Source organism: Amphiura filiformis, chromosome 19 (assembly GCF_039555335.1).
Source record: "Amphiura filiformis chromosome 19, Afil_fr2py, whole genome shotgun sequence".
In the NCBI taxonomy this organism is placed as follows: domain Eukaryota; kingdom Metazoa; phylum Echinodermata; class Ophiuroidea; order Amphilepidida; family Amphiuridae; genus Amphiura; species Amphiura filiformis.
The window spans coordinates 54,120,791-54,143,554 of NC_092646.1; the positions used below are offsets into that span (position 1 = coordinate 54,120,791).

The following is a 22,764-nucleotide window of genomic DNA, read 5'->3' on the forward strand; positions in this document are numbered from 1 at the left end:
TGTCGAATGCCTTCGAGAGGTCCAAAAGATTCCCATGGAATGAAAATTCTTATCTAGGTCAGAAACAATTTTATCATATGCAGTGAGAAGTGCCATGTAAGAAGAGTGATTATGTCTAAAACCAAATTGACAATTTTGAAGTAAATTGTGACGATCGAGAAATCCAAATAATCTTTTGTGAATAATTTTTCTAAAATTTTAGAAAAAATGGGCAAAACAGAAATTGGACGATAATTGTTACATAAAGTAGAATCACCAGATTTATAAATGGGAACAACACGGGCAATTTTGAGATCATCCGGCACAACACCTGAACTAATAGATAAGTTAAAAACATGGCTTAACGGTGTCTTAATTAAGTGAATAATATTCTTAATTATGTCAGGCTTAATATCATCATAACCACAACCTGTACCAGACTTGAACGATGAACAAATATCAACAATTTCCTCCTCATCTGTTGGCTTAAGAAAGATCGAGTTCATTGGTGAAGGAGCAGATGTGAGAAAATCAGTGAAATTTGTTTGAACATCAGGAATTTTACTGGCCAAATTAGGGCCTATGTCGGCAAAATAGTCATTGAAGCCATCAGCTATTTGTTGTGGATCAGACACACTGTTACCATTAATAACAAAAGAATCCGGAAGACCTTTCTTACTTTTACCCAAGAGGCCATTCAAAACTCCCCATGTCTTCCTCATATTTCGTTTGTGAATATCAAGTAAATTACAAAAATAACTTTTCTTTGATGCACGAATGATTGAAGTAAGTTTGTTCCTATACTCAGACAGTGCAAGCTTGTTTGAAGCTGTTGGAGAATGTTTATATTTGCGATAGAGCTTATCCTTCCTCTTGATGGACTTAAGGATGGCTTTAGTAATCCAGGGTTTGTGAGGGACTCCATTAGCCCTAGAAACTCGCTTGCGCTGTACTGGAAAAGAACTATCATAAATATCCTTAAACTTTAAAATAAAATTTGAATATGCACCAGTGGGTGAATTATCGGATAAGATATGGTTCCAATCGGTCAATTCAAGGCGATTTGTAAAAATGTCCCGATTACTCTGATTGAAGGACCGAGTGTAAATAAATTTAGGAGCATCAATATGAATATCAACATCATCAGTTATTTGAAAAATAGGATAGTGGTCTGTGATATCATTGATGAAAATACATGACTGAATCTTTTTGTCAAGTACATTTGTAAAAATATTATCAATAATAGTGGCCGACGTATCGGTGATACGAGTAGGACGATCAATAAGAGGGTACATATTGTGAGAATAAAAGTTATTAACAAACTCATTTATTTTACGGTCTTTGTCAAAATCGAGAATGTCTAAATTAAAATCGCCAGAAATATAAGACAACTTATTTTCAGCTAGAATCTGATCTAAACATATAGATAAATCAGAATTGAAAACATCGACATCGGTATGATGGGCTCTATACACATTACCAACAACTATATTTTTAGAATTCGGAGAAATTATTTCAACAAAACAGACTCCGAATGATTAATAACATTATGTTGGTTTTGTGTTAGATTTAAATCAGAACGATCAATGTAAGACAACGACTCATGAATGTAAAGAGCAGACCCACCACTTCTTCTACCCTGTCTAGGAAAATTAAGCAGGTTATAATTGGTAATGTTAATCAAATTAGAGTGATCTTCCTTAAACCAGGTTTCGGATAAAGAAATAACTGAAAAGGTAACATTTAAATTGGAAATAAAAGCATTAATAAGATCCTGGTTTTTATTAAAGCTACGAGCATTTAAATGAAGAATTGAGAAACCAGATTTGATGGACAGTTTGAAGTCTGAATTTGGATCAAAAATATAATTACATGAATTCAAGACATCACTTTGCAAATAATCATTGGTATGATTGTTCATACCAATTTCAAATAATAAGGGATCAAATTTTAATTCTAAAAACTTATTATAAGTATGGCAATTATTCAAAGATTGAATTGTAAATAAGAACTCATTATCATCAGCAATATGATTAACGGGGAAAATAGTACAAGAACATTTGAAACAATACCAGTTGTTTATATCATCATGATTTGCATCAACACAACATTTATGATAAATTGATGTACACAAATTACATTGAATAGAATTTGTACCATAAATATATTTGTAACAATTATTGCATTCAACCATCACAGTGCCAACAGTTCAAAAACAAAAATAAAAAAACACACAAACAAACAAAAACTATGAAAATTTAACAAACGAAATAGAAAGTGCTACCAAATTTGAAATTTGATACAAATATGGCTCAACGGCGAGAGAGCACAACGCAAAACCATTTCGCTGGATATGATAAAAAGAAATTAAATTAGGGGTAGGCCTATACAATTGATAATCAGCAAGGTGAAAAAAAAAGAAACATATGCCGAGTAACATGATTTGACAATAAGTAAGATAAATGCAAAATGTATAGACCCAGAATCAATTCAAAATAATTTTAAATTAATAATTTAAATCAAAGGCAAAGACATATTATGTAGAGTCAAAGTCCAACATGAGTTCTGAAAAAAAGACAATGATGGCATGGAAAAATCATATACGATTACAAACTGCACATAAACCGAGTAACGTGATACATGAGATAAATGCAAATGCATAGACCCAGAAACATTTCAAAATGATGTAAGAGACTACTATTTTAAGTCAAAGCAAGTTCATATTATGTGGAGTCAAAGTCCACACGAGTTCTGTAAAGGATGAGACAATGATGGCATGAAAAAAATCCTTTATGATTTAATTCAAACTGCACAAAATTTAGATGCAGAGTCTCACCTCAATCTAGGAATTAAATGGAGAAATAGTTTATGGTCTATATAGTTCATTGTCTATGTAAAGTTTCACTTCAATCCCAGTGGTCTTGATGTAGGCACGCTTCCCATCTTTAATGGCTTGTTGCTTGACTGGCAGGAGTTGGGCTCTTGCTGTCTGCATTTCAGCAGGTAGATGCGGACTTATACCAATCTTCTGCGGAGATTTCTTCAGTTTCTTTGCCTTGTCCAATATATCATTACGGATCTTCATTTCTAGAAACTTGGCGATGATGGGACTAGGTCTAGTATTCTCCAAATTCTTTGATGGCAATCTATGGACATTGGCAAAGATTACTGTCTGAGCTCTTTCATAGTTCATGTGTACAGTCAGAAAAGTGCGAAGGACAGCTTCAGTATCTTCAAGGGGACTTTCTGGGATGCCGTAAAACAGCAGATTTGATTTTTTGCTGTACAGTTCGGCAGTTATTCTCGCCTTCTTTAGATTATCAATTTCCTTCTGCAGTTGCTTGCGCAGGTCAGGAATCGTTTCATCTTTAATCTCACTTACTTCAGCATCTAAATGCTCGACGCTTAAAGTTAGATCAGTGACGTCGGTTTTCAGTGAAGAAAAGTCCTTTTGAAACTGATCAAGCTGACTTGTTATTTTAGCAAAGTTTTGATGATTTTCTAGTTTCATTGCCACAAGCATGGTACGTAGTTCCTCCATGTTATACAAAATCGGACAAAACTAGAAGCCGGAGTATGATGGAAAATAAGTCAAATGCAAAACAAACGGAAACAAATTATGCGAAGGGCGATGAATGCGTAAACAGTTCAGTTCAATGGAACGGTGTAAACAAAGCACGCAGAGAGTTGAACTGGAGGCGGGATTATTGAACCGTACAGGCCTGTGCGTGGCTGGATGACTGTACTATAACTAGCTTACTACATGTAGTACAGCAAAATTTGAAGACAGCTAAATAGTTTTGCCACCAAAATATCAATTAATGATGTAGTTCATGGTCGTGAATTATTGTTCAGAATGGTGTTGGTACATTACCATGCATGTTGGTTGGGTTATATGATGAAAATGGTTGGTAAATCCCAGTAAAACGGTGGTGCAACCGAGAGCTCTTTACAGCATGATGTGGCTGTGCTGCGCCATTGAATCTACCAAAACCTATGCTAAGATAGATTAAAAGCATCTCCTGTATATATAGCGAGAGCTATACTTATTATGTATAATTTTAGCCATTTTAGTTTGCCATCTTCCCGGCCATCTTATATTCCAGTACTTTTATATGTAAAACATTGAATTCTTTGTCCCCTAAATTCAAAGACACGCACAATCATTGTCGTATCTGCTTCAGAAACAAAGCTATAGCTAATAATGTCATATGGTGGAGGTCATTTTGGCGGCCATCTTGGATTCCTGTGTGAATGAAGATATCAGTGTTATAGATTATTTCATATTTGAATTCTCTGACCTCCAAGACTTCTTCAAAAAGACTAAAATCGTCATCATAACTGCTTCAGAACCTGAGATACAGCTAATCACCAGCCCTACCGACAGACGACAAGAAGGCAGCACATCACCTTGTCACCGACCACGCTCCAACACTTGTAAGCATATATCATCCACCGATAACATCGCGGGACCTAAAGAAACAGTCAAAGTCACCGAAGCCTTCACCTGCACTACCACCAATGTCATTTACGCTATTCAGTGTACAAAGTGCAACATCTTGTACATAGGCGAGACCAAACGACGAATGGCGAATCGATTTACAGAACACCTTAGATCAATCCGCCTCAGGATGCCAGGTTTGCCAGTAGCTCAACATTTCTCCGGCAGTGGACACAACACCACACACATCAAAGTTTCCGGAGTCTACAAATGCCACGGTGACGACCAAGCCAGAAGAGACATGGAACAGAAATTAATCTTCAGACTCGGCACCCTTCAACCCAATGGACTCAATGCTAGTTTCAACAGTTTTAAATTTTAATCATAATTTTCTTCAGCGCTCCCTTTTTCTTATACTTTTTCGCGCGGTTTCCCATTTTCACTCCACGCGTTTCAACCTTTAGGCCTCGCTTGTTACGCTCGCTTGCGCCCCCTTTTTTTTAAAAATATTTTTTGTTTTCTCCGTTTTGCGTGCATTTTTTTAATTAAACATGTTTAACGCTCTTTATTTGTATACGCTCTACGCGTTTTTACCCTTAGGCCTACGCTTGTGCTTGCGCGACGCCTATAATATTTTTGTACTCGCACACGCGTTTGCGCATTTTATTATTTAGAGAATAAACGATAGGAATTTTTATTTTGCCTATCCTCTATAGTGCCAATATTTTGAGTAGTGGTTGCCGGCACAGCCGGTATCCACTACGATAAAAATATTGGACCTGCCTGTCGTCTATCATAGGTAGAGGATAGGCAAAATAAAAATTCCTATCGTTTATTCTCATTCTTAGTCAGTTAAATATTATTTTAATAACTGTAAACACTTTTTTAAAGCAAAAACTAAGTTACCGTCATAAAAACTCCCCTCATTATAAAATGAACGAAACTTGTTTAAAACTTCACCGTATTCTGTTGCGCGCACTGCTAGCGCGTTTGCGTATTCCGCACTACTCTACGCATCCAGCGCAATACATACGCGCACCTCTACACGCGTGTTACACATTATCAAGACGCATGATGACGTGGGGTCGTCTACGGCCTGATAGACGGCACCCGAAATCATGCGATTGTCCAATCAGAAATGTGTCTACGAACTAGACCACTCCCACTGACTAAGAATTTATTTTATTTTCCGTCTTGCACGTTATGTTTTCCAACTTAAACATGTTTAACGCGCTGGATTTGTATACGCTCTGCCCGCTTGTTCGCTTGTCGCTCATGTGTCGCTTGCGTGTCGCTCCCACCATTCACCTGCGCTCGCGTTTTAATCATGTTTTAAATGTTTCTCTTGTGTAGGCCTCACAACACTATTATTGTCACCTGACGAAGGGCGAGGCCCGAAATTCGTGTAATAAATATTCTTTTACGACATTATAATTACTCTTCTACGTGTTTGCTTCCTAATTATATGTTGTGACGGCCATTTTGGCGGCCATCTTGGATTCCAGTGTGAATGAAGACACCAGTGTTCTAGATATGTACAAATTTTAATTCTCGGACCTCTTACACCTATTCAAGGACGCTGAAATCATTATTATATCTGGTTCAGAAGCTGAGATACAGTCAAATATATGTTATGGCGGCCATCTTGGATAAAACAAATTCCCCATGGTGGATTTTTGCGGATTTTGGATATGTTGTTCTATAATGCATTCTGCTTATCTGGTGCAAAATCAGCTTGTTATCAATTTTTTCCGGGTAGAACTTGTTTTTTGTCTTCAACGACCATACTAGTGGTTTACTTCGCTCGGGCAGCAGACGCATCGTTGTTAATCGGTGATGAACAACGGTGAAACATGATTGAATCCCTAAATGAATAACGGATTATATTATAAACATCTACCAAAAGGTAATTACCCCTTTAAATAATGGATATTATTCCTAAACGGTTGATTGTATGCCAAATTTGGAATATGCAGTCGAAGCAAAATTTATTTCTGCGCATTATGACACCTCATTTGTTGCAATGGTCCCAATATAATGTCGCAGCGTACATTTAAATGAAAGTAACTCAAGATTTGAAAGTTGCAGCAAAGTCCTATGCCTTGTATTCAGTGTCCATGGAAGAAAATGTTTTCTGCGCTCATTGGATTAATCTTCTTGTTTCGAGAATTGGAAGAGGTCAAAACATGTAATCATCAATAAAAACAAAATGTCATTATTCACATCAGTGGTCATTGTTTACTTTATCCCATATTAAAACATTACAAGTGCAACGTTTTCTGTGACCAAGAACTGGAAGACCAAGTGTTACATCTGCTGTGAACACCACCCAATCAGTAAATTTTAAATCTAACTTTACCACTGAAAGGATAACTTGCAATTGTAGGCCATTTAGGACATTGTTATTCGGAAAACAATATTGAAATCATCATGTTTCAATTTGACATTACGTGAATTATGATCACTGATGTGAATAATGACAATTGTTAATGATTATCACATGTTTTGATCCTCTCCAAATGCATGAAACAAAAAGAATATCCAATGAGAGCTGATAAGATTTCCTTCAATGGATACTGAATACAAGGTAATAGGATTTTGCTGCAACTTTCAAATCTTGGGTAATTTCATTAAGGCGTGTGGTATGGGCGAACTTTAAGTATAGGTATCTGGAGAGGGGAAGCAACGAGTTATCCAAAAGCACAGCGGCAGGTAGTGACGGGGCCGCCGAGTGCGAATATGTATTTATTTTGGAAGGTTCGTGTTTGTTTTAAATTTTGGGGCGTTTTTCCAAACTCTTTGGGCACATAGTTTGTTATTGTTATTGCAGTACTTTTCCATATAGACGTTACCATTCGCTTTGGTGATTTACTAATATTATATATTTTATAACTGCAATTTGGCGTTTTCAATGCGTTTTAAACTTATCATTAAATTAACGCAAATATCTAGTTACGCTCCTTTTAGAATTTTTACCTGATCGTCGGCTTTTGCCGACAACAGAATGCAGATTAGCTCACGATAGATGTCGTATTCCTCTATGTGGGTCACTTGATGATAAAATTACTTTGAATTCCTTGTAACAACATACAAATTGTCGTCTGGAAACAGGGTCTGAAACTGATTTTGGAACAGCTTTAGACTTCAGCGCCGTATCAAATGTCATGAAAACCGCACGACTGGCGAGTATGTTTTTATGTTTCCCGCACGAAAGCTTGCGTCTACATCTATACTATACTTCTTTGGAAACGTTGACCTTTGACCATTCTTTGTATAATGCCCTGCTATGACCTTGATATGTTCGCTTGCTTGGGTACGTTATAGCATCCATTTAATTAAGTTGTTTAGCACCTGGTCAGTAGATAATCCTACAGGGATACAGTATAGTTTAACTATGGTGTGAGCATGGTGAAAGACTCATTATTGATTAGGCGCGAACTCGGTGCTCGTATATTACAAGCACAGGTCCTTTGCGTGTATAGCAGAAAATTATAATAAAATGTTTGGAATTTTGTATAAACTAAAATACTAACTGCATCCTGCATTATGTATTTATTTATTTATTTATTTAGTCCTATGCCTATTTATTTATTTATTTACTGACTTATTTATTTATTTATTTATTTATTAGTAATTAGTAATATTCCATGATTCATCGGTTTCTTATTGATTGATTGATTGATTGTTGATAACTTGAAAACTTGATTGATTGATCGATTGATAGTCATTTCACATTATATTCCTAGTTTTATATGCCCCTATGGAACGTCTATTAATTTTGAATAGCATCGTACATTAGATAAATGGGCCTATCAGTATTGATTTATTCTATTCAGCAATATCAAGTATTACTATCAAACTTCTCATCGCTAATTGTCAGTTGGCTAAGTGGTAATGCACTGAGTTTTACAACAGGGAGGTCCCGGGTTCGATCCCAGCTCTGCCTATTTTTTTCCAGGCTGAGAAAACTTATTTTGCGCGCGATCTGAGTTGGTCCTTTTCTGGTGGCTGTGTCTGTTACAGGCACACTCCCTCTGGAATCCAAACCAGGTTCCCGCCCATTACACATCCCTTAACGTTGTGATATCAATATTGGGACTATTGGAACAATTGGAAATAAATTTTGCTTGGACTGCATATTCCAAATTTGGCATACAATCAACGGTTTAGGAATAATGGTCATTATTTAAAAATGATCATTATTTAAAGGGGTAATTACTTTTTGTTAGATGTTTACATGGAGATGTGTACAGAAAAGGGAGAGTAATATTACAACATCATGTTCGTCAAGTCATGTTGTGTGCTACACATTTTTAAAAGAGTAATGTAATAATGGATTTAAAGGTCATGGATATAAATACATCATAATTGAATTGATGTACGATATATGCAAGTACGCAGTGTATTAACTTTAGTGTTTGATTTGTATGGACAACTCTTCTAGCCCTCATGCATGACACAATAACAATAATGATAAACAAACTCAAAGACGTCAGGTGTATGTAACTCATTGAATTGAAATTGATCAATATGCATCACTTCTGAATACACAGTCATGGAGAGAGATGGAATCTATATTTAATCTATAGACGAATTCAACGAGCCAAGTGATGGTCAGAATTCAGTCTGCCATTACTGGGTCCCGTCTGCACCAAACTAGTGCTGTTACTGCCCAATTGGGTGGATTAAATCCGCTTAAAAACCATGTTAAATTGTACTGTGTTGTAAACTTTCTTCATTCTTTTGTCTACTTGTAACACAGGTGATGGAATGCAGTTTAATATCCCTGCCAAGGCCACATCATTTCACATTTTAGGTGGGATAGACCCAAGGGGGGACCCAGCTATGGCTGTAGATATGTAGGAATGCGTGAAATTGGATTCGTCTATAGGTGTTACAATATGACATACCACAATTATCCAGTTCCCACTAAATACAATAATGGGTGACACTCCTTTAGAAATTGTTTTCACTCATACAGCGTATTTATAGTGAATATACAGAGTTTAGTGTACTATTTGCCGTAGAAGTGATGTCATAATCGGATTAACTACCATAGCAATAGAGGAATACAATTTTGAATAGATCGCCATGCACTACAAGCAAATCGCACTAATCACCTGTGTATGTCAGCAAACATATATTGAATACAATACCGCTCTTTTGAAAGATACTAATCTAACTGGTGCGAGTGATCAGCCTTTCTTTGACATCTATGGTTCAATGCATCGGTACCGCGTGAACGTTGTAGTGCAGGGCGATATAGTCAAAATAGTGTTCCTCTATTGCTATGGTAATTAATCCGATTATCTACGTCACTTCTACGGCGAACACATCGTGTACGATACTTGTATGTATACCGAAACACATCGTCGACAACAGGTTAATAATTATTTTTCCCTGCAACGAATTACGTCCAAATACTCCTTTGGTGAGCGACGGGCGATTGGTATTTCACCAATAAGGTAGCTCGCTTTTCCGAATCCAAGAAAAGGAGTCATATCTGATTGGCTAGAAACCGATCGCTAGATCGCTTAGTGATGTAGTGTAGACTCAGATGAAGAGATGTATCCAATTCCATTTAAATCAATATTCTATTATTGACGCAGATACATAGCGTCTCAATATGCTCCATTGTAATGTAAACTTTTGATATTCTATAGCCAGTGCTATAATACAGCACGTGGGTCTGAGCTGAATGGGCTATGCATGTTCTTTTGATAAGATAAGATTCCCAAACAGTTGAATATATCACATTATTATCGGTCAATTTAAAAACATTTCGGTTAAAATGCAGTTAAGTTAAATATAATGTGTTGAAAGAAAAAGGCAATCGCAGATGAGTGTATTGAACTTCAAGTTAGTGTCTTGAAAACAAAACCTGAGTTTTACCTGACAACAAATCGAATTTTCAACGGCAACGTTCAAAATGGCAACGGCATATGGGGGTACTGAGCATGCGCAGATCTTAAAAACGTGCATAAATGGAAACGCTGCGGTATCTCATATTCAAGTGATACGCGTATGCTTAGCCTGAGTCGCTCGGCTATCTCGAATAAAATCGCCATGCGTAGCTGTTGAAGAACGAGTGGATTCGCCATACTATCACGGCAATTTTTGACACTAAGATATAAGGATGATGATGCTGTGCGAAACTCTTGTTGTTTATAGAGAGGCCAGTGCCGCCGACAAGGGGGGGGGGGGTTAAGGGGGTGCGTTACCTAGGGGGCCCGTAAAAATAAAGAAAACAAACCTTAATCATGTTAATGGGCCCATAAAAGCAAAGAAATGAGACGTCAGGAGGTCCGTTAAAAGAGGGCCCCTGACGTTCATTTACCACGGGCCCGTAATGGCTCTAGGCGGCGCTGAGTGAGGCATAGTTACCGCATAAATCATGTGGCGCGATCTATAAACAACTCGTTCAACAGTGTGGTCATGACGGCAAAAGGTAGCTTCTGATAAGGATAATGAACTGAGTGCAATGCATTCGTCAAGATAATCGCACGCGCCGTGGAGTTATTGCATTTAGCTTGAGAGCCGATAGGCTCGAAAGCTAAATGCAATAACTCCATGGCAAGTGCAATTATCTTGACGAATGCATTTGCACGAGTACATTATCCGTCATACACTTTGAGTGTAGGCCTATTAAAACAATAGGCAATATTAATTGCTGCATTCATTATATTAGTTTTAATATTAGGGAAAATATCTTACATTTTAAAAACACCGTCAGGACATTGACCAGCTACGTAGCATTCAACTGGTAAAGAAAATCAATCCCTGTAATCAATGGTATCGATTGCGCCATACGTCATACTTAGGTAACTTATTCACGCATGGTTTAATTGACTTGACTTTATGTTGTGATCATTTAATATTGTGGTTTCGAACACAGAGAGCACTGAACCAGTTGGAAACGATCGATTTAGATGTCAGACTAGTACTACGGTGAATATCAACTGGACTTTATAGCTCTATAATTTGAACTACTTATATTAAAACACACGACATTGGGATTTAACAATTTGTTCAGTATTATCATAGGCCTTCAAACACAAATGTTTGAAGGCCTATGGTATTATAAAGCATGATCATGATATTATGCGCTAGTGTGTGTTTCCCGGGCCCGGCTATGTTATTTTAGATATAGGCCTACATGTATTTCATTTGTAAAATGCTGAATATTTTGCAATAGTGTCATCTTGTATAATTATGATCCACCTGTTTTTGGCCCTTTTCAATTAATAGAAGCTCGATTATTCTCATTTGATGTTTGATTTATTTGAGGTCATTAATCATAATTTATGACAATGATATTTGCAAGGGTGCAACTCTACTAGTCTTATTAGAAGACTGCCCTATCCCAACCCTAAACCCTAATCCTAAACTCCGTAAACGAGGACTGGACTCAAGTCTAGCGAGTTGCACCTTATTCGGTAATTGTACACTATTATAGAACACCGTTTGTAACTATACCATTTTAACACCACAGAATGTATATTCGTACTTTTTGTTGGTATATATATCGAACAGACAATTATATAGTTATGTGATCTCTGTGTCTAAAGCGCCACCTAACTCTACTTTATGGTTATGTGAAAGTAGTATTTCTAGTATTTGAGCGTGCACGTATTATCTAGAATCTATTGTTTAGCGTGCAGGTTTTAGATAATGCATTGTTTAGCGTGCAGGTTTATATAATTTGGGCTGTGAAGGGTAGTTCGCGAAAATAATGCACGGGAGAAGAATACATAACGATGAATAGAAACGGGCACTAGAAGTGTATGTTTTGATAACTCTTGGGGCTGAGAAAAGTTTTTGAATATCCTGCTCGCATCCAACGCATCATGAAGAGGCTGCTACTTCCGGTGATGCAATACACAATTTATCCTCGTCTGTTTCCAGTGCAAACACCGTTAACACCCCCCGCCAATATCCTTCCATTGAGAAGGATATCATATACGGTACATACCCGTTACGGCTATTGCTTATGTACCGCACATCTGCTCCCACTACAAACACGCTGATGACATATCGGTGTGGTTCTGTCGCCTAATTTTAACTAGGGACCCCACATTGACGATGTCACCAGTTTATATCATTCAAAACACTGTTGAATCTAACGATCCAAGCGCAATGAAAAAATCTCATTTTGCTCTTGTCAAATAAATCCTTGAGTATTATACCCCGGTATGGTCCCCTTTCAACATGCTCAAAGAGTGCCACAAGACCAAGCTTGAAGGGATCCAGAAAAGTTAGAGGGTTAAGTGCACAAAGTACACCGAATTGGTTTGTGACCGAATGCAAGACATCAAGGCTTAAACGGTTATAGAGAAAATCACGAAAAAGTTATTTTTTTTTGTACATCAATTATACAGGGTTCGAATTGGCATGTGGGCGAATTGGTTTGGGACTGAATTGACGATACGTGGTCGAATTGGTTTGGGACCCAATTTACATTAGAATTGAGACTAGATTCTGCGCACGCGCACGGCTATGCCCCCATACTTGTATTCAAATAGACACTCTAGTACATCAGCTGTGGTCCGTTTCGTTGCTGCAAATAATATTGATATCGATATTGGATATTTTTACAGATCATGTGATCATTTGATATGATTCAATTTGTCAAATGATCGTCAAACCTGCATTAGAAGGTGTCAGTTCTCAGGAACTGACACAAAAATATGATCTATTATTATATGGTACCAAAAACTCATGGGGGGGATTAATGCTGTTGATCGGGTTATCGACCTTTTGAAGTGAAGGATAAGTTAGTAAAATTAGGTATTTTTGAAATTAAAAATTTGACAACAAAACAAGGAAATCACCAGTAGTGACAAAGTTGAAACACCATTCAAATACATGTAGCTGAGTAGAGATATTATAGTTTCATGTAAAATGTATCTTGTCTTTATTACGAGGCTTTCGGCCTAACTACTAACAGGCTGTGTTAGTACAACTATGCTACTAACAAAGCTGCAAACAATTTGTGATGATTTTTACGATTTTTCGAATGAGCAAATAGCTGTATAGGTCTTAGGTGTTAACGAATGTCAGGAAGACACCAAATATTCTTTTCAGTGAACTGTGTTAATTTGCGTGTGTTCCTTGCATGGGCAACTTTCCGTGATTGGCTTTCCATTCTGAGTCCGACATGGAAAGAGTGGAAGTTTTAATTTAAAATATTTTTGTTACCAACTGAATTTATACTTTTATCCATGGAATACGTGCAATGCACCGGGTATTAAACTCAGTACCTTCCTCACCAGAGGTGTGTATTAACCTAAAAACGGTGCAGGGCCCGGTCAAATACCAACCTTCAAAAGTTGAGTTCCACATCTTTTTCACCATGGCAGCTCCATCCCTAACACTACCGTTCTCTGCTAGTGTTTGATTGACGACATTGGCGTAGAGTATGAGCGCGTCGTGGAAAGCACCAGCAAAGTAGTTGGTCTATTCGAATAAAGTGGACATTATTTTGCTATAATATCAAAATTTCGTTTTGCATTGTCTATTGTCTACAAACATTATGTCATCACATAAGGCATATACTTTCATACAGTATAATTAACTGATCAGGAGTCATAATCAGGGAAATAATATATGGCATTTATTCGGTGACGGTCCTTGCCTGCCACTGACACTGTATTGTCAATAAAGCATTGAATCATGACATGTTTGAGGCTTAAATATTCCGATCTCTTTCTATGACTACCCAAAACTCCGGTGTCGTGTAAAATATCGATCAAGTGGTAGCCTCTAACAAGGTGTTTTTTTTCAAGATTTCTTTGGAAATACATCGATTTGAAGCGTCAAATTGCAGGATGGTAATGAGAAAAATACGATTCATTTAGTGATATCAAAAACTCATCAACAATGAGAAAAATGGGGGGGGGGATGATGCTGTTGATCGGGTTACGGACCTTTAAGTAGTTTTTAAAATCTCATACGTACGTAGGTCCGTCGACATGTTCCAGGTTTTGTAAAGACGGGTCACATGCCTTATCCTACTTTTATTCTACAATATACTCACGTTATCACCTTCAGGACGCGTCCAGTTATACAATTCCAGCTGGCGTTCAGCTATTTTTCGTTCAAACTCAGCATATTCTGGAGTTGAAGGTTCGTAGAGTCTGATATGTAGAAGAGCGTCATATGCTTTTCGGACTTTCTCGTCTAAACCATCATTCTGTTTGGAAGCAAGTTTACGATATGTTATAGAGCGGAACAAAGTAATAGTAAAACGATAAATGCGTTTAAGTATCGTTGTGTATGCATGATGGGCAGTGGCGTAGCTTGCGTGGGGGGGTGCAGGGGGGGCGATCGCTATTGCCTATTGTCGATTGCCTATTTGGGCCCCCGCCCCTTAGCGCTATTTGGGCCACCGCCCCTAGCGCAAGGAAAAAGAGGGAAAAGAGAGAGAGAGGAAAAGAGAGGGAGAGAGGAGAGAAGGAGAAAAAGAGAGGGGAGAGAGGGAGAGGAGGGGAAAAGAGACGGGAATCCATACGATATGCAATACCATACGATTATTATCAATAAGCCTGGCAAAAATTGTCTATTTGGGCCCTCGCCCCCTAGTGCAGGGAAAAAAAAGAGAAAGGAGGAGAGAGACAGAGGAAAAGAGGGAGGAGAGAAGGAAAGGGAAAGAGGGAATCCATAGGCCTACGATATGTATAGTGCCATACGATTATTATCTATACTCGACAATATACTTGACTTCTTGACAATGAAATGAAATCTTTTGAAATGCTAATTGCACAAAAGTACCTATTGGAGCAGTATATTGACTAAAACAAATAAAACAATAAAAGGGCCAACCCAAAAAGAAAAGTCGAAAAAGGTGGTCAAGAAGGCTGTGTCCGACATGTTTCTTGTATTGCATGCCCCAACCGAACATTTTCAGTATCGACACAAAATTGGCCGATTTAGTCATTTACCATTGAGCTATTTAAAACTTAGGGCCGGATTTACCATTACACCAGATGGGTACGGGTCCAGGCCCCTAAAAGGTATGTTAACATTGCAAAATTTTGCGCGCTTCGCGCGCACTGGCCTTTACGTAAAATTCACCTTCATTTTGAACTGAAATTGTAAATTTTTAGGGCGCTTCGCGCGCACTTTAACCAGGAAATTTGCAAGAATTATGGCCAAAATTCAATCCTATTAAGACCAAATTAATAATAAAAAATCACATTTTTCTCATGGAGCGCGCAATTTCTTTGACAAAGTAATAACCCAGTTTATCATTTTCTTAAGTTAAAAGTACACTTTCTTTTAGATGTGGGTGCGTCGCACCACCCGCACCTATCCCCATTTTTGTTTGGTGGATTTGGGCCCCCGCCCCATACAGGTATGCCCACCCCCACTGGAAAAAATCCCAGCTACGCCACTGATGGTGGGGTTATATGTAGGGGTGTGTGGTTCCTGTGCGAGTATTCTTGTGGGGTACTATCATGACTATGTAAGTTGCAGCAATAGCCTATGGGGTAGAATTTGTTTGTGGGATATAAATCATGGATCCCGCATAGCTTTATAAGACCCATAATGCCTGAAAGGTGCACCTCATTGAAGGATGAGGGGGGAGGGCGGTAAGGTGGATCTGTGTGACATAACTTTCACAAACTATTGCACAAGTATCTCACAAGAATGGTGTGATAAGATTGTCAATCAATTAAAGTGCTCTCATAATTATTCTACATATTCTACATACAGGGTGTCCCCCCAAAAAAGAGGCCCATTCAATGTGCCCTCTTTTTCTCCTATTTCAGAAAAGTTGATCAAGTATATGTTCGTACGTAAAGAAGCCTTTACCCGTTAGCTTTAATAAACCGAAACAATTATTTCAATCGGTTCATCACTTTTGAAGATATGCCCTTTTAAAGAAATGTAACCGTTTTTCACTCTGTCCACGGAGGAAGTTTGGCTACTTCAAAGATTGAAAAGTGCATATACCATGCATGAATATAAAACATTCCTCGATGATAACTTTATAAAATAACAACTTTATTTTAGGGAATGGGCTTTACCGGTGGGCTTATGGGTTATGGATTTTGTTAAGTGTCATTAATTTGGCCGAAATTGATGTGGGATGTGATTTCTTTTGCTATACTTGCAATGCCTTTTTGTTTTATTATGTTTCTTACTTTCTTACTTTATTGTTTCTTGCTTTCTTTTTATTGACAACATAAGTCATTTCTCTTTTTGGAATAAAAGGTAGGCCTGAAAAGGGCTGTTTAGTTTGTCTTTGGTTCTTTTGAAATGAGTTACTGTGCTGCTCTGCCCTCTACCTGGTTGCCTCCTTGACGAATACAGGTTTCAGCCCTAGTCCTCATTGCATCAATTGCGTTGCGTACCAACCTTGTGCGCCGGATACTTGCCAATAATAGCAGTCATACGTTTGCAAAGATCTTGGATTTTGCCACAAATGAAGAAATCAAGTGGTGTGAGGTCTGGTGATCTTGCAGGCCACTCCACAGCATGACCCATCCCAACCACTCTGTTTGCTTTCCTTGGACAGAGTGAAAAACGGATACTTGTCTTTAAAAGGGCATATCTTCAAAAGTTGTGAGCCGATTGAAATAATTGTTTTGGTTTATTAAAGCTAACAATTAAAGGTTTCTTTATATACTAAAATATTTTGATCAACTTTTCAGAAATAGGCGAAAAAGGGGGGGGGGGACACCCTGTAGTAATTATTTAGAATGTACCTGTTTCCATTCGTAGTTTCCAAACTGCCACGAATTATTAAAAGGGTGAAATGCTAGGAACGCATACTCGCCATTGATGAAACCAAGGTCATACGCAGCCGCCATAGCCTCACGTACCTCGTTACCTTTCGCACTAAGGATAATTACTGAAAGAAAACAGAAGGCATCCACAAGGAAAAGTCAATAAAACATCGTTGAACACCAATATATCGTTCAATAGTTTTAACATCCACAAGATTGTTTTATTTATTTTTTTACATTGCAAAATGTTTTTTCACTTTAATTTGAAACATATTGCTAAATTTGACTTATAACACATTCACATTGTTTACATTAATTGCTCTGTTGGTTGGTGTTTCCAGCTGCTATGGCTATTTGAACCAGCTGCTATACAATTCTCTCGTGTACAATAGCTTTTTTCCCAATACAATACAATACAATACAATACAATACAATACAATACAATAATGGTTATATGCTTGGCTGCACTTGGTTATTTCAGCTTGACGCTATGCTGTACTTGTTTCCGCTCGGATACTTGTGCGTTGATTTGAATTCATTTCTTTGTAGACTTGTTTCACAAACCAAACGGTGTCTTTTTAGAGCCGAATAAGCAGCTACACCGTGGCCAAAACTTTACTTGGTCCTCCGACAATGCTGAAATCCTCGCTTCCACGCCCGTGCCTCATTGGTGTTACCGATACGGCACCATGTGGAGGACTGGATTGAGTTGCCCGCGAACAATTACTATGCCAGTTATCTATTACAGGTCATATATATTGCTTAGATAACATCATATCATTGGCAAGCTAATATTATGAGGACAATGAAAATTACTCTTTTTTTGAGAAAATAAGACGTTTAAAATTGATATTCCGCAAAAACCAACTTAAGCGATGAGTTCCTTCGGACAAGACATATTTGACCTAGAAAAAAAGTTGACGTCATGAAATGACTGTGCCTGCTTTGCCGGAAGGGACTATAAACATTCTCAATGCACAGAACGTATACTGTTGTTGTTCACATGGATTAATGGTTTTTAAACATATGGATAAAATCAGCCGCTTCTTTATATATATTAGTAAGTTATGATATTACAATTCATATTTATATCAATATCATGAGAAATATTTGGGCTAAAAAATAAAAAAAAAAATTTGAACTTAGAATTTCAGCGTCATCAATCTGAGACTAGCATATAAACCATGTTAAGTCCACAAACTTATGTATCTGATTTCCCTGTGCGATATTAGTTATTATAGTTTCAGTTGGATGAAATATTACAAAGCAAACGCATAGTAGCAATACTGTGTGAGGCTTTGTTTCCGAAATGAGAATAATAGTCTGCATATTGTTATGCAGCATTGTTATGGTAAATAATAGTACAACTCATTGTTGCTAATGTCAAACTTGTCAATGTGATTGTGATTGTGTCACACAAGTAAATGAGAGCATGATATAGTGTCCGCTTCATTTACTTAATAAAAGATTATATCCTATAAAAACGCAACAGTACATAGATTTTTAACCATCATTTCAGTCTTCATTTTCATTCAATTAAAAAATATATATACAAATTTGGCGTATATAAAATTTAAATAGAATACCCTGTCTTCTAACCCAGATCAATTGTACCGCAATTGGGTATCACGAATCGTTATACATGATGTCCAGTTTATATTCAAATATTCTTTTATACAAAGGATGCTTCAGGTTTTGCACAAAAATTATTTCATTGAAAATCCTCCCACTCGGCTATTTCTAAACAGTAATCAGGCTTCCTTAGCCTGAAGCAATTTCATTTTGGATGTGGTTTAATCGTGAATCGCTGACCAATATAATTTTCCACTTTGATTTTAATCACCCATAACTTTGAAATGGACTTTCCTTTCGACAGATTTTAATCATTAGGAATAACTGTCCCGATATATTGTCAAAATGTAAACGAAAATAAATGAAGAAAAAACATTTTCAAAATGTTACCAAAATATCCTGTCAGGTCCGAGGTCTACAAGAACAGTTTTTGTCTAGTCCATATATTTTTCAAATAAAAAATAAAAACCGAGTTTCTAAGTCAGTTGGCCAGGCAGTAGGAATACCTGATTGCTTAATTGTATGTGTTCCAATTCGGTACAGGTTATAAAGCTTAAGGGTCTATGGTAAAGCTCTGTAAATGGGTCAAGGACAATAGCCGCGATGAAGATGACGCAGATGACTTGAGTTGGTGTTGCATCTTATTTTGAGATATATATTGAAAAAAAAGTAGCAGGTACAGTATCGGGAAATCACAGCAGTAGCAACAACTCAATTGTATTTGAGTTTTAACTTGGATTGTATGATTGTTTAATTTAATTATATGATTGTGTTTACACACATTGATTCCAAAATTCAATTTACAGTTTCTGCAGCAGTGTCCATAACACTGCTAGGTGCGTGACTGCATGGTCTTATTTTTTTTAATGAAGACTTACAGTATGAAAAAATACAAAATTACAAAGATAATCAAAGCACTAACATAGTGAGCCTAACGAAAACGTACAATATTTAAAATGTTTAAGAATAGATTCGAAGTGAAAGTTATGTAGAGCGCCAAATCCTCATTGGGTGTTTTTTCCACTTGAGAAATATTATTGAAGACAAGAATAACTTGTGGCAATTATGCTAAAAAATCTCTGTTCAATAGCGTGTTGCTCTATTTAAATGACCATACGGTTAGCATAATCTGCAACCTTCAATGGTGATTGTCACTTGTTAGGCAAGGCGACTTCCGGTCTTATGTTCAGTTGCATAGTTTCTTAGCACACCTGTACCTGTTACAAAAATCATGCATAGGCGTAGATCCGGGGGATGGGGGGATTTACCCCCCCCCCCAATATTTTACCAGGGGGGATGCTCCATACAATCATCCCCCCAATGTTGACGCCTGAATATGGGTTTCTGATCAAATTAAGGGGGTCTATTTGTGTCTATTTTTGCATTTTTCTCAAAAACTAATAACACAGTGGTAACAAAAGTTATGTATATCAGAGGCAAGGAATCGAATTACTACACTGGAATTTCAGTGACCCAAGACAAGCGGTTTGTTATTTATGATCAGGAATAAGGTACCGCTAGGATGTACCTCATTTCCTATCATATATACTGAACCGCTTGTCTTGAGTCACTGAAATTTCAGTGTAGTAACTGGATATCTTGCCCCAATAATATACATAACTTTTGTTACCAGCGTATAATTATTTTTTGAGAAAAATGCAAAAATAGTCACAAATTTACCATATGGGTGTAGTACCCCTTAACCTCATATTTGTCCATGTTAGCCTCAAAAGTGCAAATTTATTCCGCTTTTGCACCATATTTCATCAGTTTAGCTTCAAAATAGCAAAATTTTATTCTGTCGCAAAAAGTACTACATTCATTATATTTCCAAAAATTTTTCCAACCTTTCCCCCCCCCACCAATGTCAAAAAGAAATCTACACCACTGCAAAAATGCACAATCTAATTCTTGATGTGTATAACAATTAACATTTCGGATTGAGCAAATTACTGCTTATGCTGATAGTGTCTTTAATTTGTCTTTGTGATTTTTGTTAGACCAAATCCAGGGATACTATGTAATTTCTGGGTTTACGTATTGTCTGTTTCACTTACATTCACTTGTGACCTATATGATCCAAACTTAATGACATTAACTTACGACAGCCTCAATCGAAAGACATTATGTAATCATAGTAATAATGTTCGATAACAAATGAACTGAGCGTAAACCAGGTGCCCAATTTAGATCAAGCTTGCTTACTTGCTTATGTCGACTCTTGTAGTCGGACTCCCATAATGGCTCTCCAAACTGCTCTGTCAAGCATACAATTTTTGATGTATGGGCCTGTTAATCCTGTATCATCTGCCAACATCTTGATATAATACTTCTTGGGTGGACCTCTTGTTCTCTTTCCATGTTTGGGCTGCCACATAAGCACGATTGAAGCTGCTTCCTCTTCGCTTCTTGCACAGTGCCCTGCAAACTTTAACCTTCTAATCCTGAGCCTGTCAGAGATTGGTAACAGATTCCCATATAGTTCTTTGTTGGTGGTGTGAGTTTGCCATGAGATATCTAGTGCCTTCCGCAAGAGACGGGTATAGCAGCCATCCGAAGCTTTTCTCAAGATCAAGCAGTATACGAGGGTCATTCAAACGTCCTGTCTCAACTTTATCTCTGCTTCTGAACATTACTCGTTGATGGTCGATAGACGTCCCAATAAATCGGACGGTCAGTTCTACAGAATAGATCTCCAAGGCTAACGATGGTTAACTATGGAAACATGTTAAAGGGGCACTTCGTGATCCACAGCCTCATCCCCCCACTTTTCTCAAAAAAAGTTGAGATTTTTATATCACTGGAATACTTTCGCTACATAATGTTTATGTACAAAATATTTCTTGCAGATTAATTCGTTTAGCAAAGATATCGCGAAATTTGAATTTCGTTCTGGTGCACCAGAACGAAATTACAACGTATTGTCTATGGAGCAGTGTAATACACATAATCATGCATAACTCGCAAACGCAAAATCGGAATCAACTGAAATTTTGGGAATATGCTTTTTCCGTGGATATGTACTGAAAAATGTCATAAAAAGAGGATGCTAGGATCACGAAATACTCCTTTAAAGGACATCAAGAAAATTTTCTAAGTTATTTATTTTGAGCTCTTTCGAGACGAGTAATGCATGATTACCAGCCCTTTATTTTTTTTATATTTTCCATGATTATAATATGTCTTATCTAGCTTGTGCGAATATGTCTGAATATGTTTTTCTATAGGGGAGTAAAAATTAAACAGGATTCATCGGAAACGGAGAAAACGTGTACAGCAGTACAGTAGACCAAAGTGGACATTACTGGTTCTTCTGATGGCTTAAGGGTCGGTTACCCACCTTTGCACAGTATTTTGACATCAGACACACCAAATTGTATTCTGAATATGAGAAATGTCCTTCGCGATGTAATATATATTTTTATGGCAAATTATTAAAAATTGATGTTTTTATATTTTTCATATTTAACAGTCGTCAAAGTAAACTTTATGAATCTAATGATATGTACTTAAAGTGTAAGAAGCTGGGAGGAACAGCAGCCCATCATATGAAAAATTTGACCTTTCAATTTGAGGATATACATTTTTTCTTCAATTCATCTTTTCTTCAATCTTCAATAAAAAAAGGTCAACATTTTCATATATATGATGGACGGCTCTACATCCCAGCTACATACACTTTGTGTAAGATCTCCATGAATGACATTTATTGACGAATTACAGCAAATGCTTGTAATTCGATTTCAATTCGTTTTGTCTGAATCGGCATCTTTACTATTAAGATTACTTTATGCAATATATGAATTTACGGAAACTGGCTGGAGATATGTTAAATTATTGACATCAATGCTCCAGTTGTATATCATTAAATCTGTCTTGTTAGATCAAATAAAGGTAGTGTAATTGAGTTACGCAAATGTGGATATATCAAAATTATGTATATTTTAATCAAAGTAATTAAAATTTTACATAATTTGGTAACTATTACATAGTTAATTATTGCGAGGTTCTAAACTTTAATAAAGATAAGTATAATTAAGT

At 37.0% G+C, this 22,764-nt stretch overlaps 2 protein-coding genes across 2 annotated transcripts in view; both read right to left on the reverse strand.

Annotated features, from left to right (window-relative positions):
- LOC140140649 (atrial natriuretic peptide receptor 3-like) overlaps positions 1–22,764 on the reverse strand; it is a 70,105-nt gene that overhangs the window by 6,160 nt on the left and 41,181 nt on the right. The window contains exons 4-6 of the mRNA XM_072162405.1: positions 17,131–17,276; positions 14,457–14,612; positions 13,741–13,876 (exon numbers count right to left, since the gene is read on the reverse strand). Of these exons, the coding sequence (XP_072018506.1) occupies positions 13,741–13,876; positions 14,457–14,612; positions 17,131–17,276 (438 nt within the window). The remainder of the gene's footprint in view (positions 1–13,740; positions 13,877–14,456; positions 14,613–17,130; positions 17,277–22,764) is intronic.
- LOC140141645 (uncharacterized) lies at positions 2,739–3,520 on the reverse strand. Its single transcript, XM_072163556.1, has one exon. It carries the CDS (start codon positions 3,518–3,520, stop codon positions 2,846–2,848), a length of 675 nt encoding a protein of 224 aa, XP_072019657.1. The 3' UTR covers positions 2,739–2,845.

Excerpts from the sequence above, each read along its gene's own strand:
- LOC140141645 (XM_072163556.1), bottom strand. The coding sequence starts at position 3,520 with ATGGAGGAACTACGTACCATGCTTGTGGCAATGAAACTAGAAAATCAT.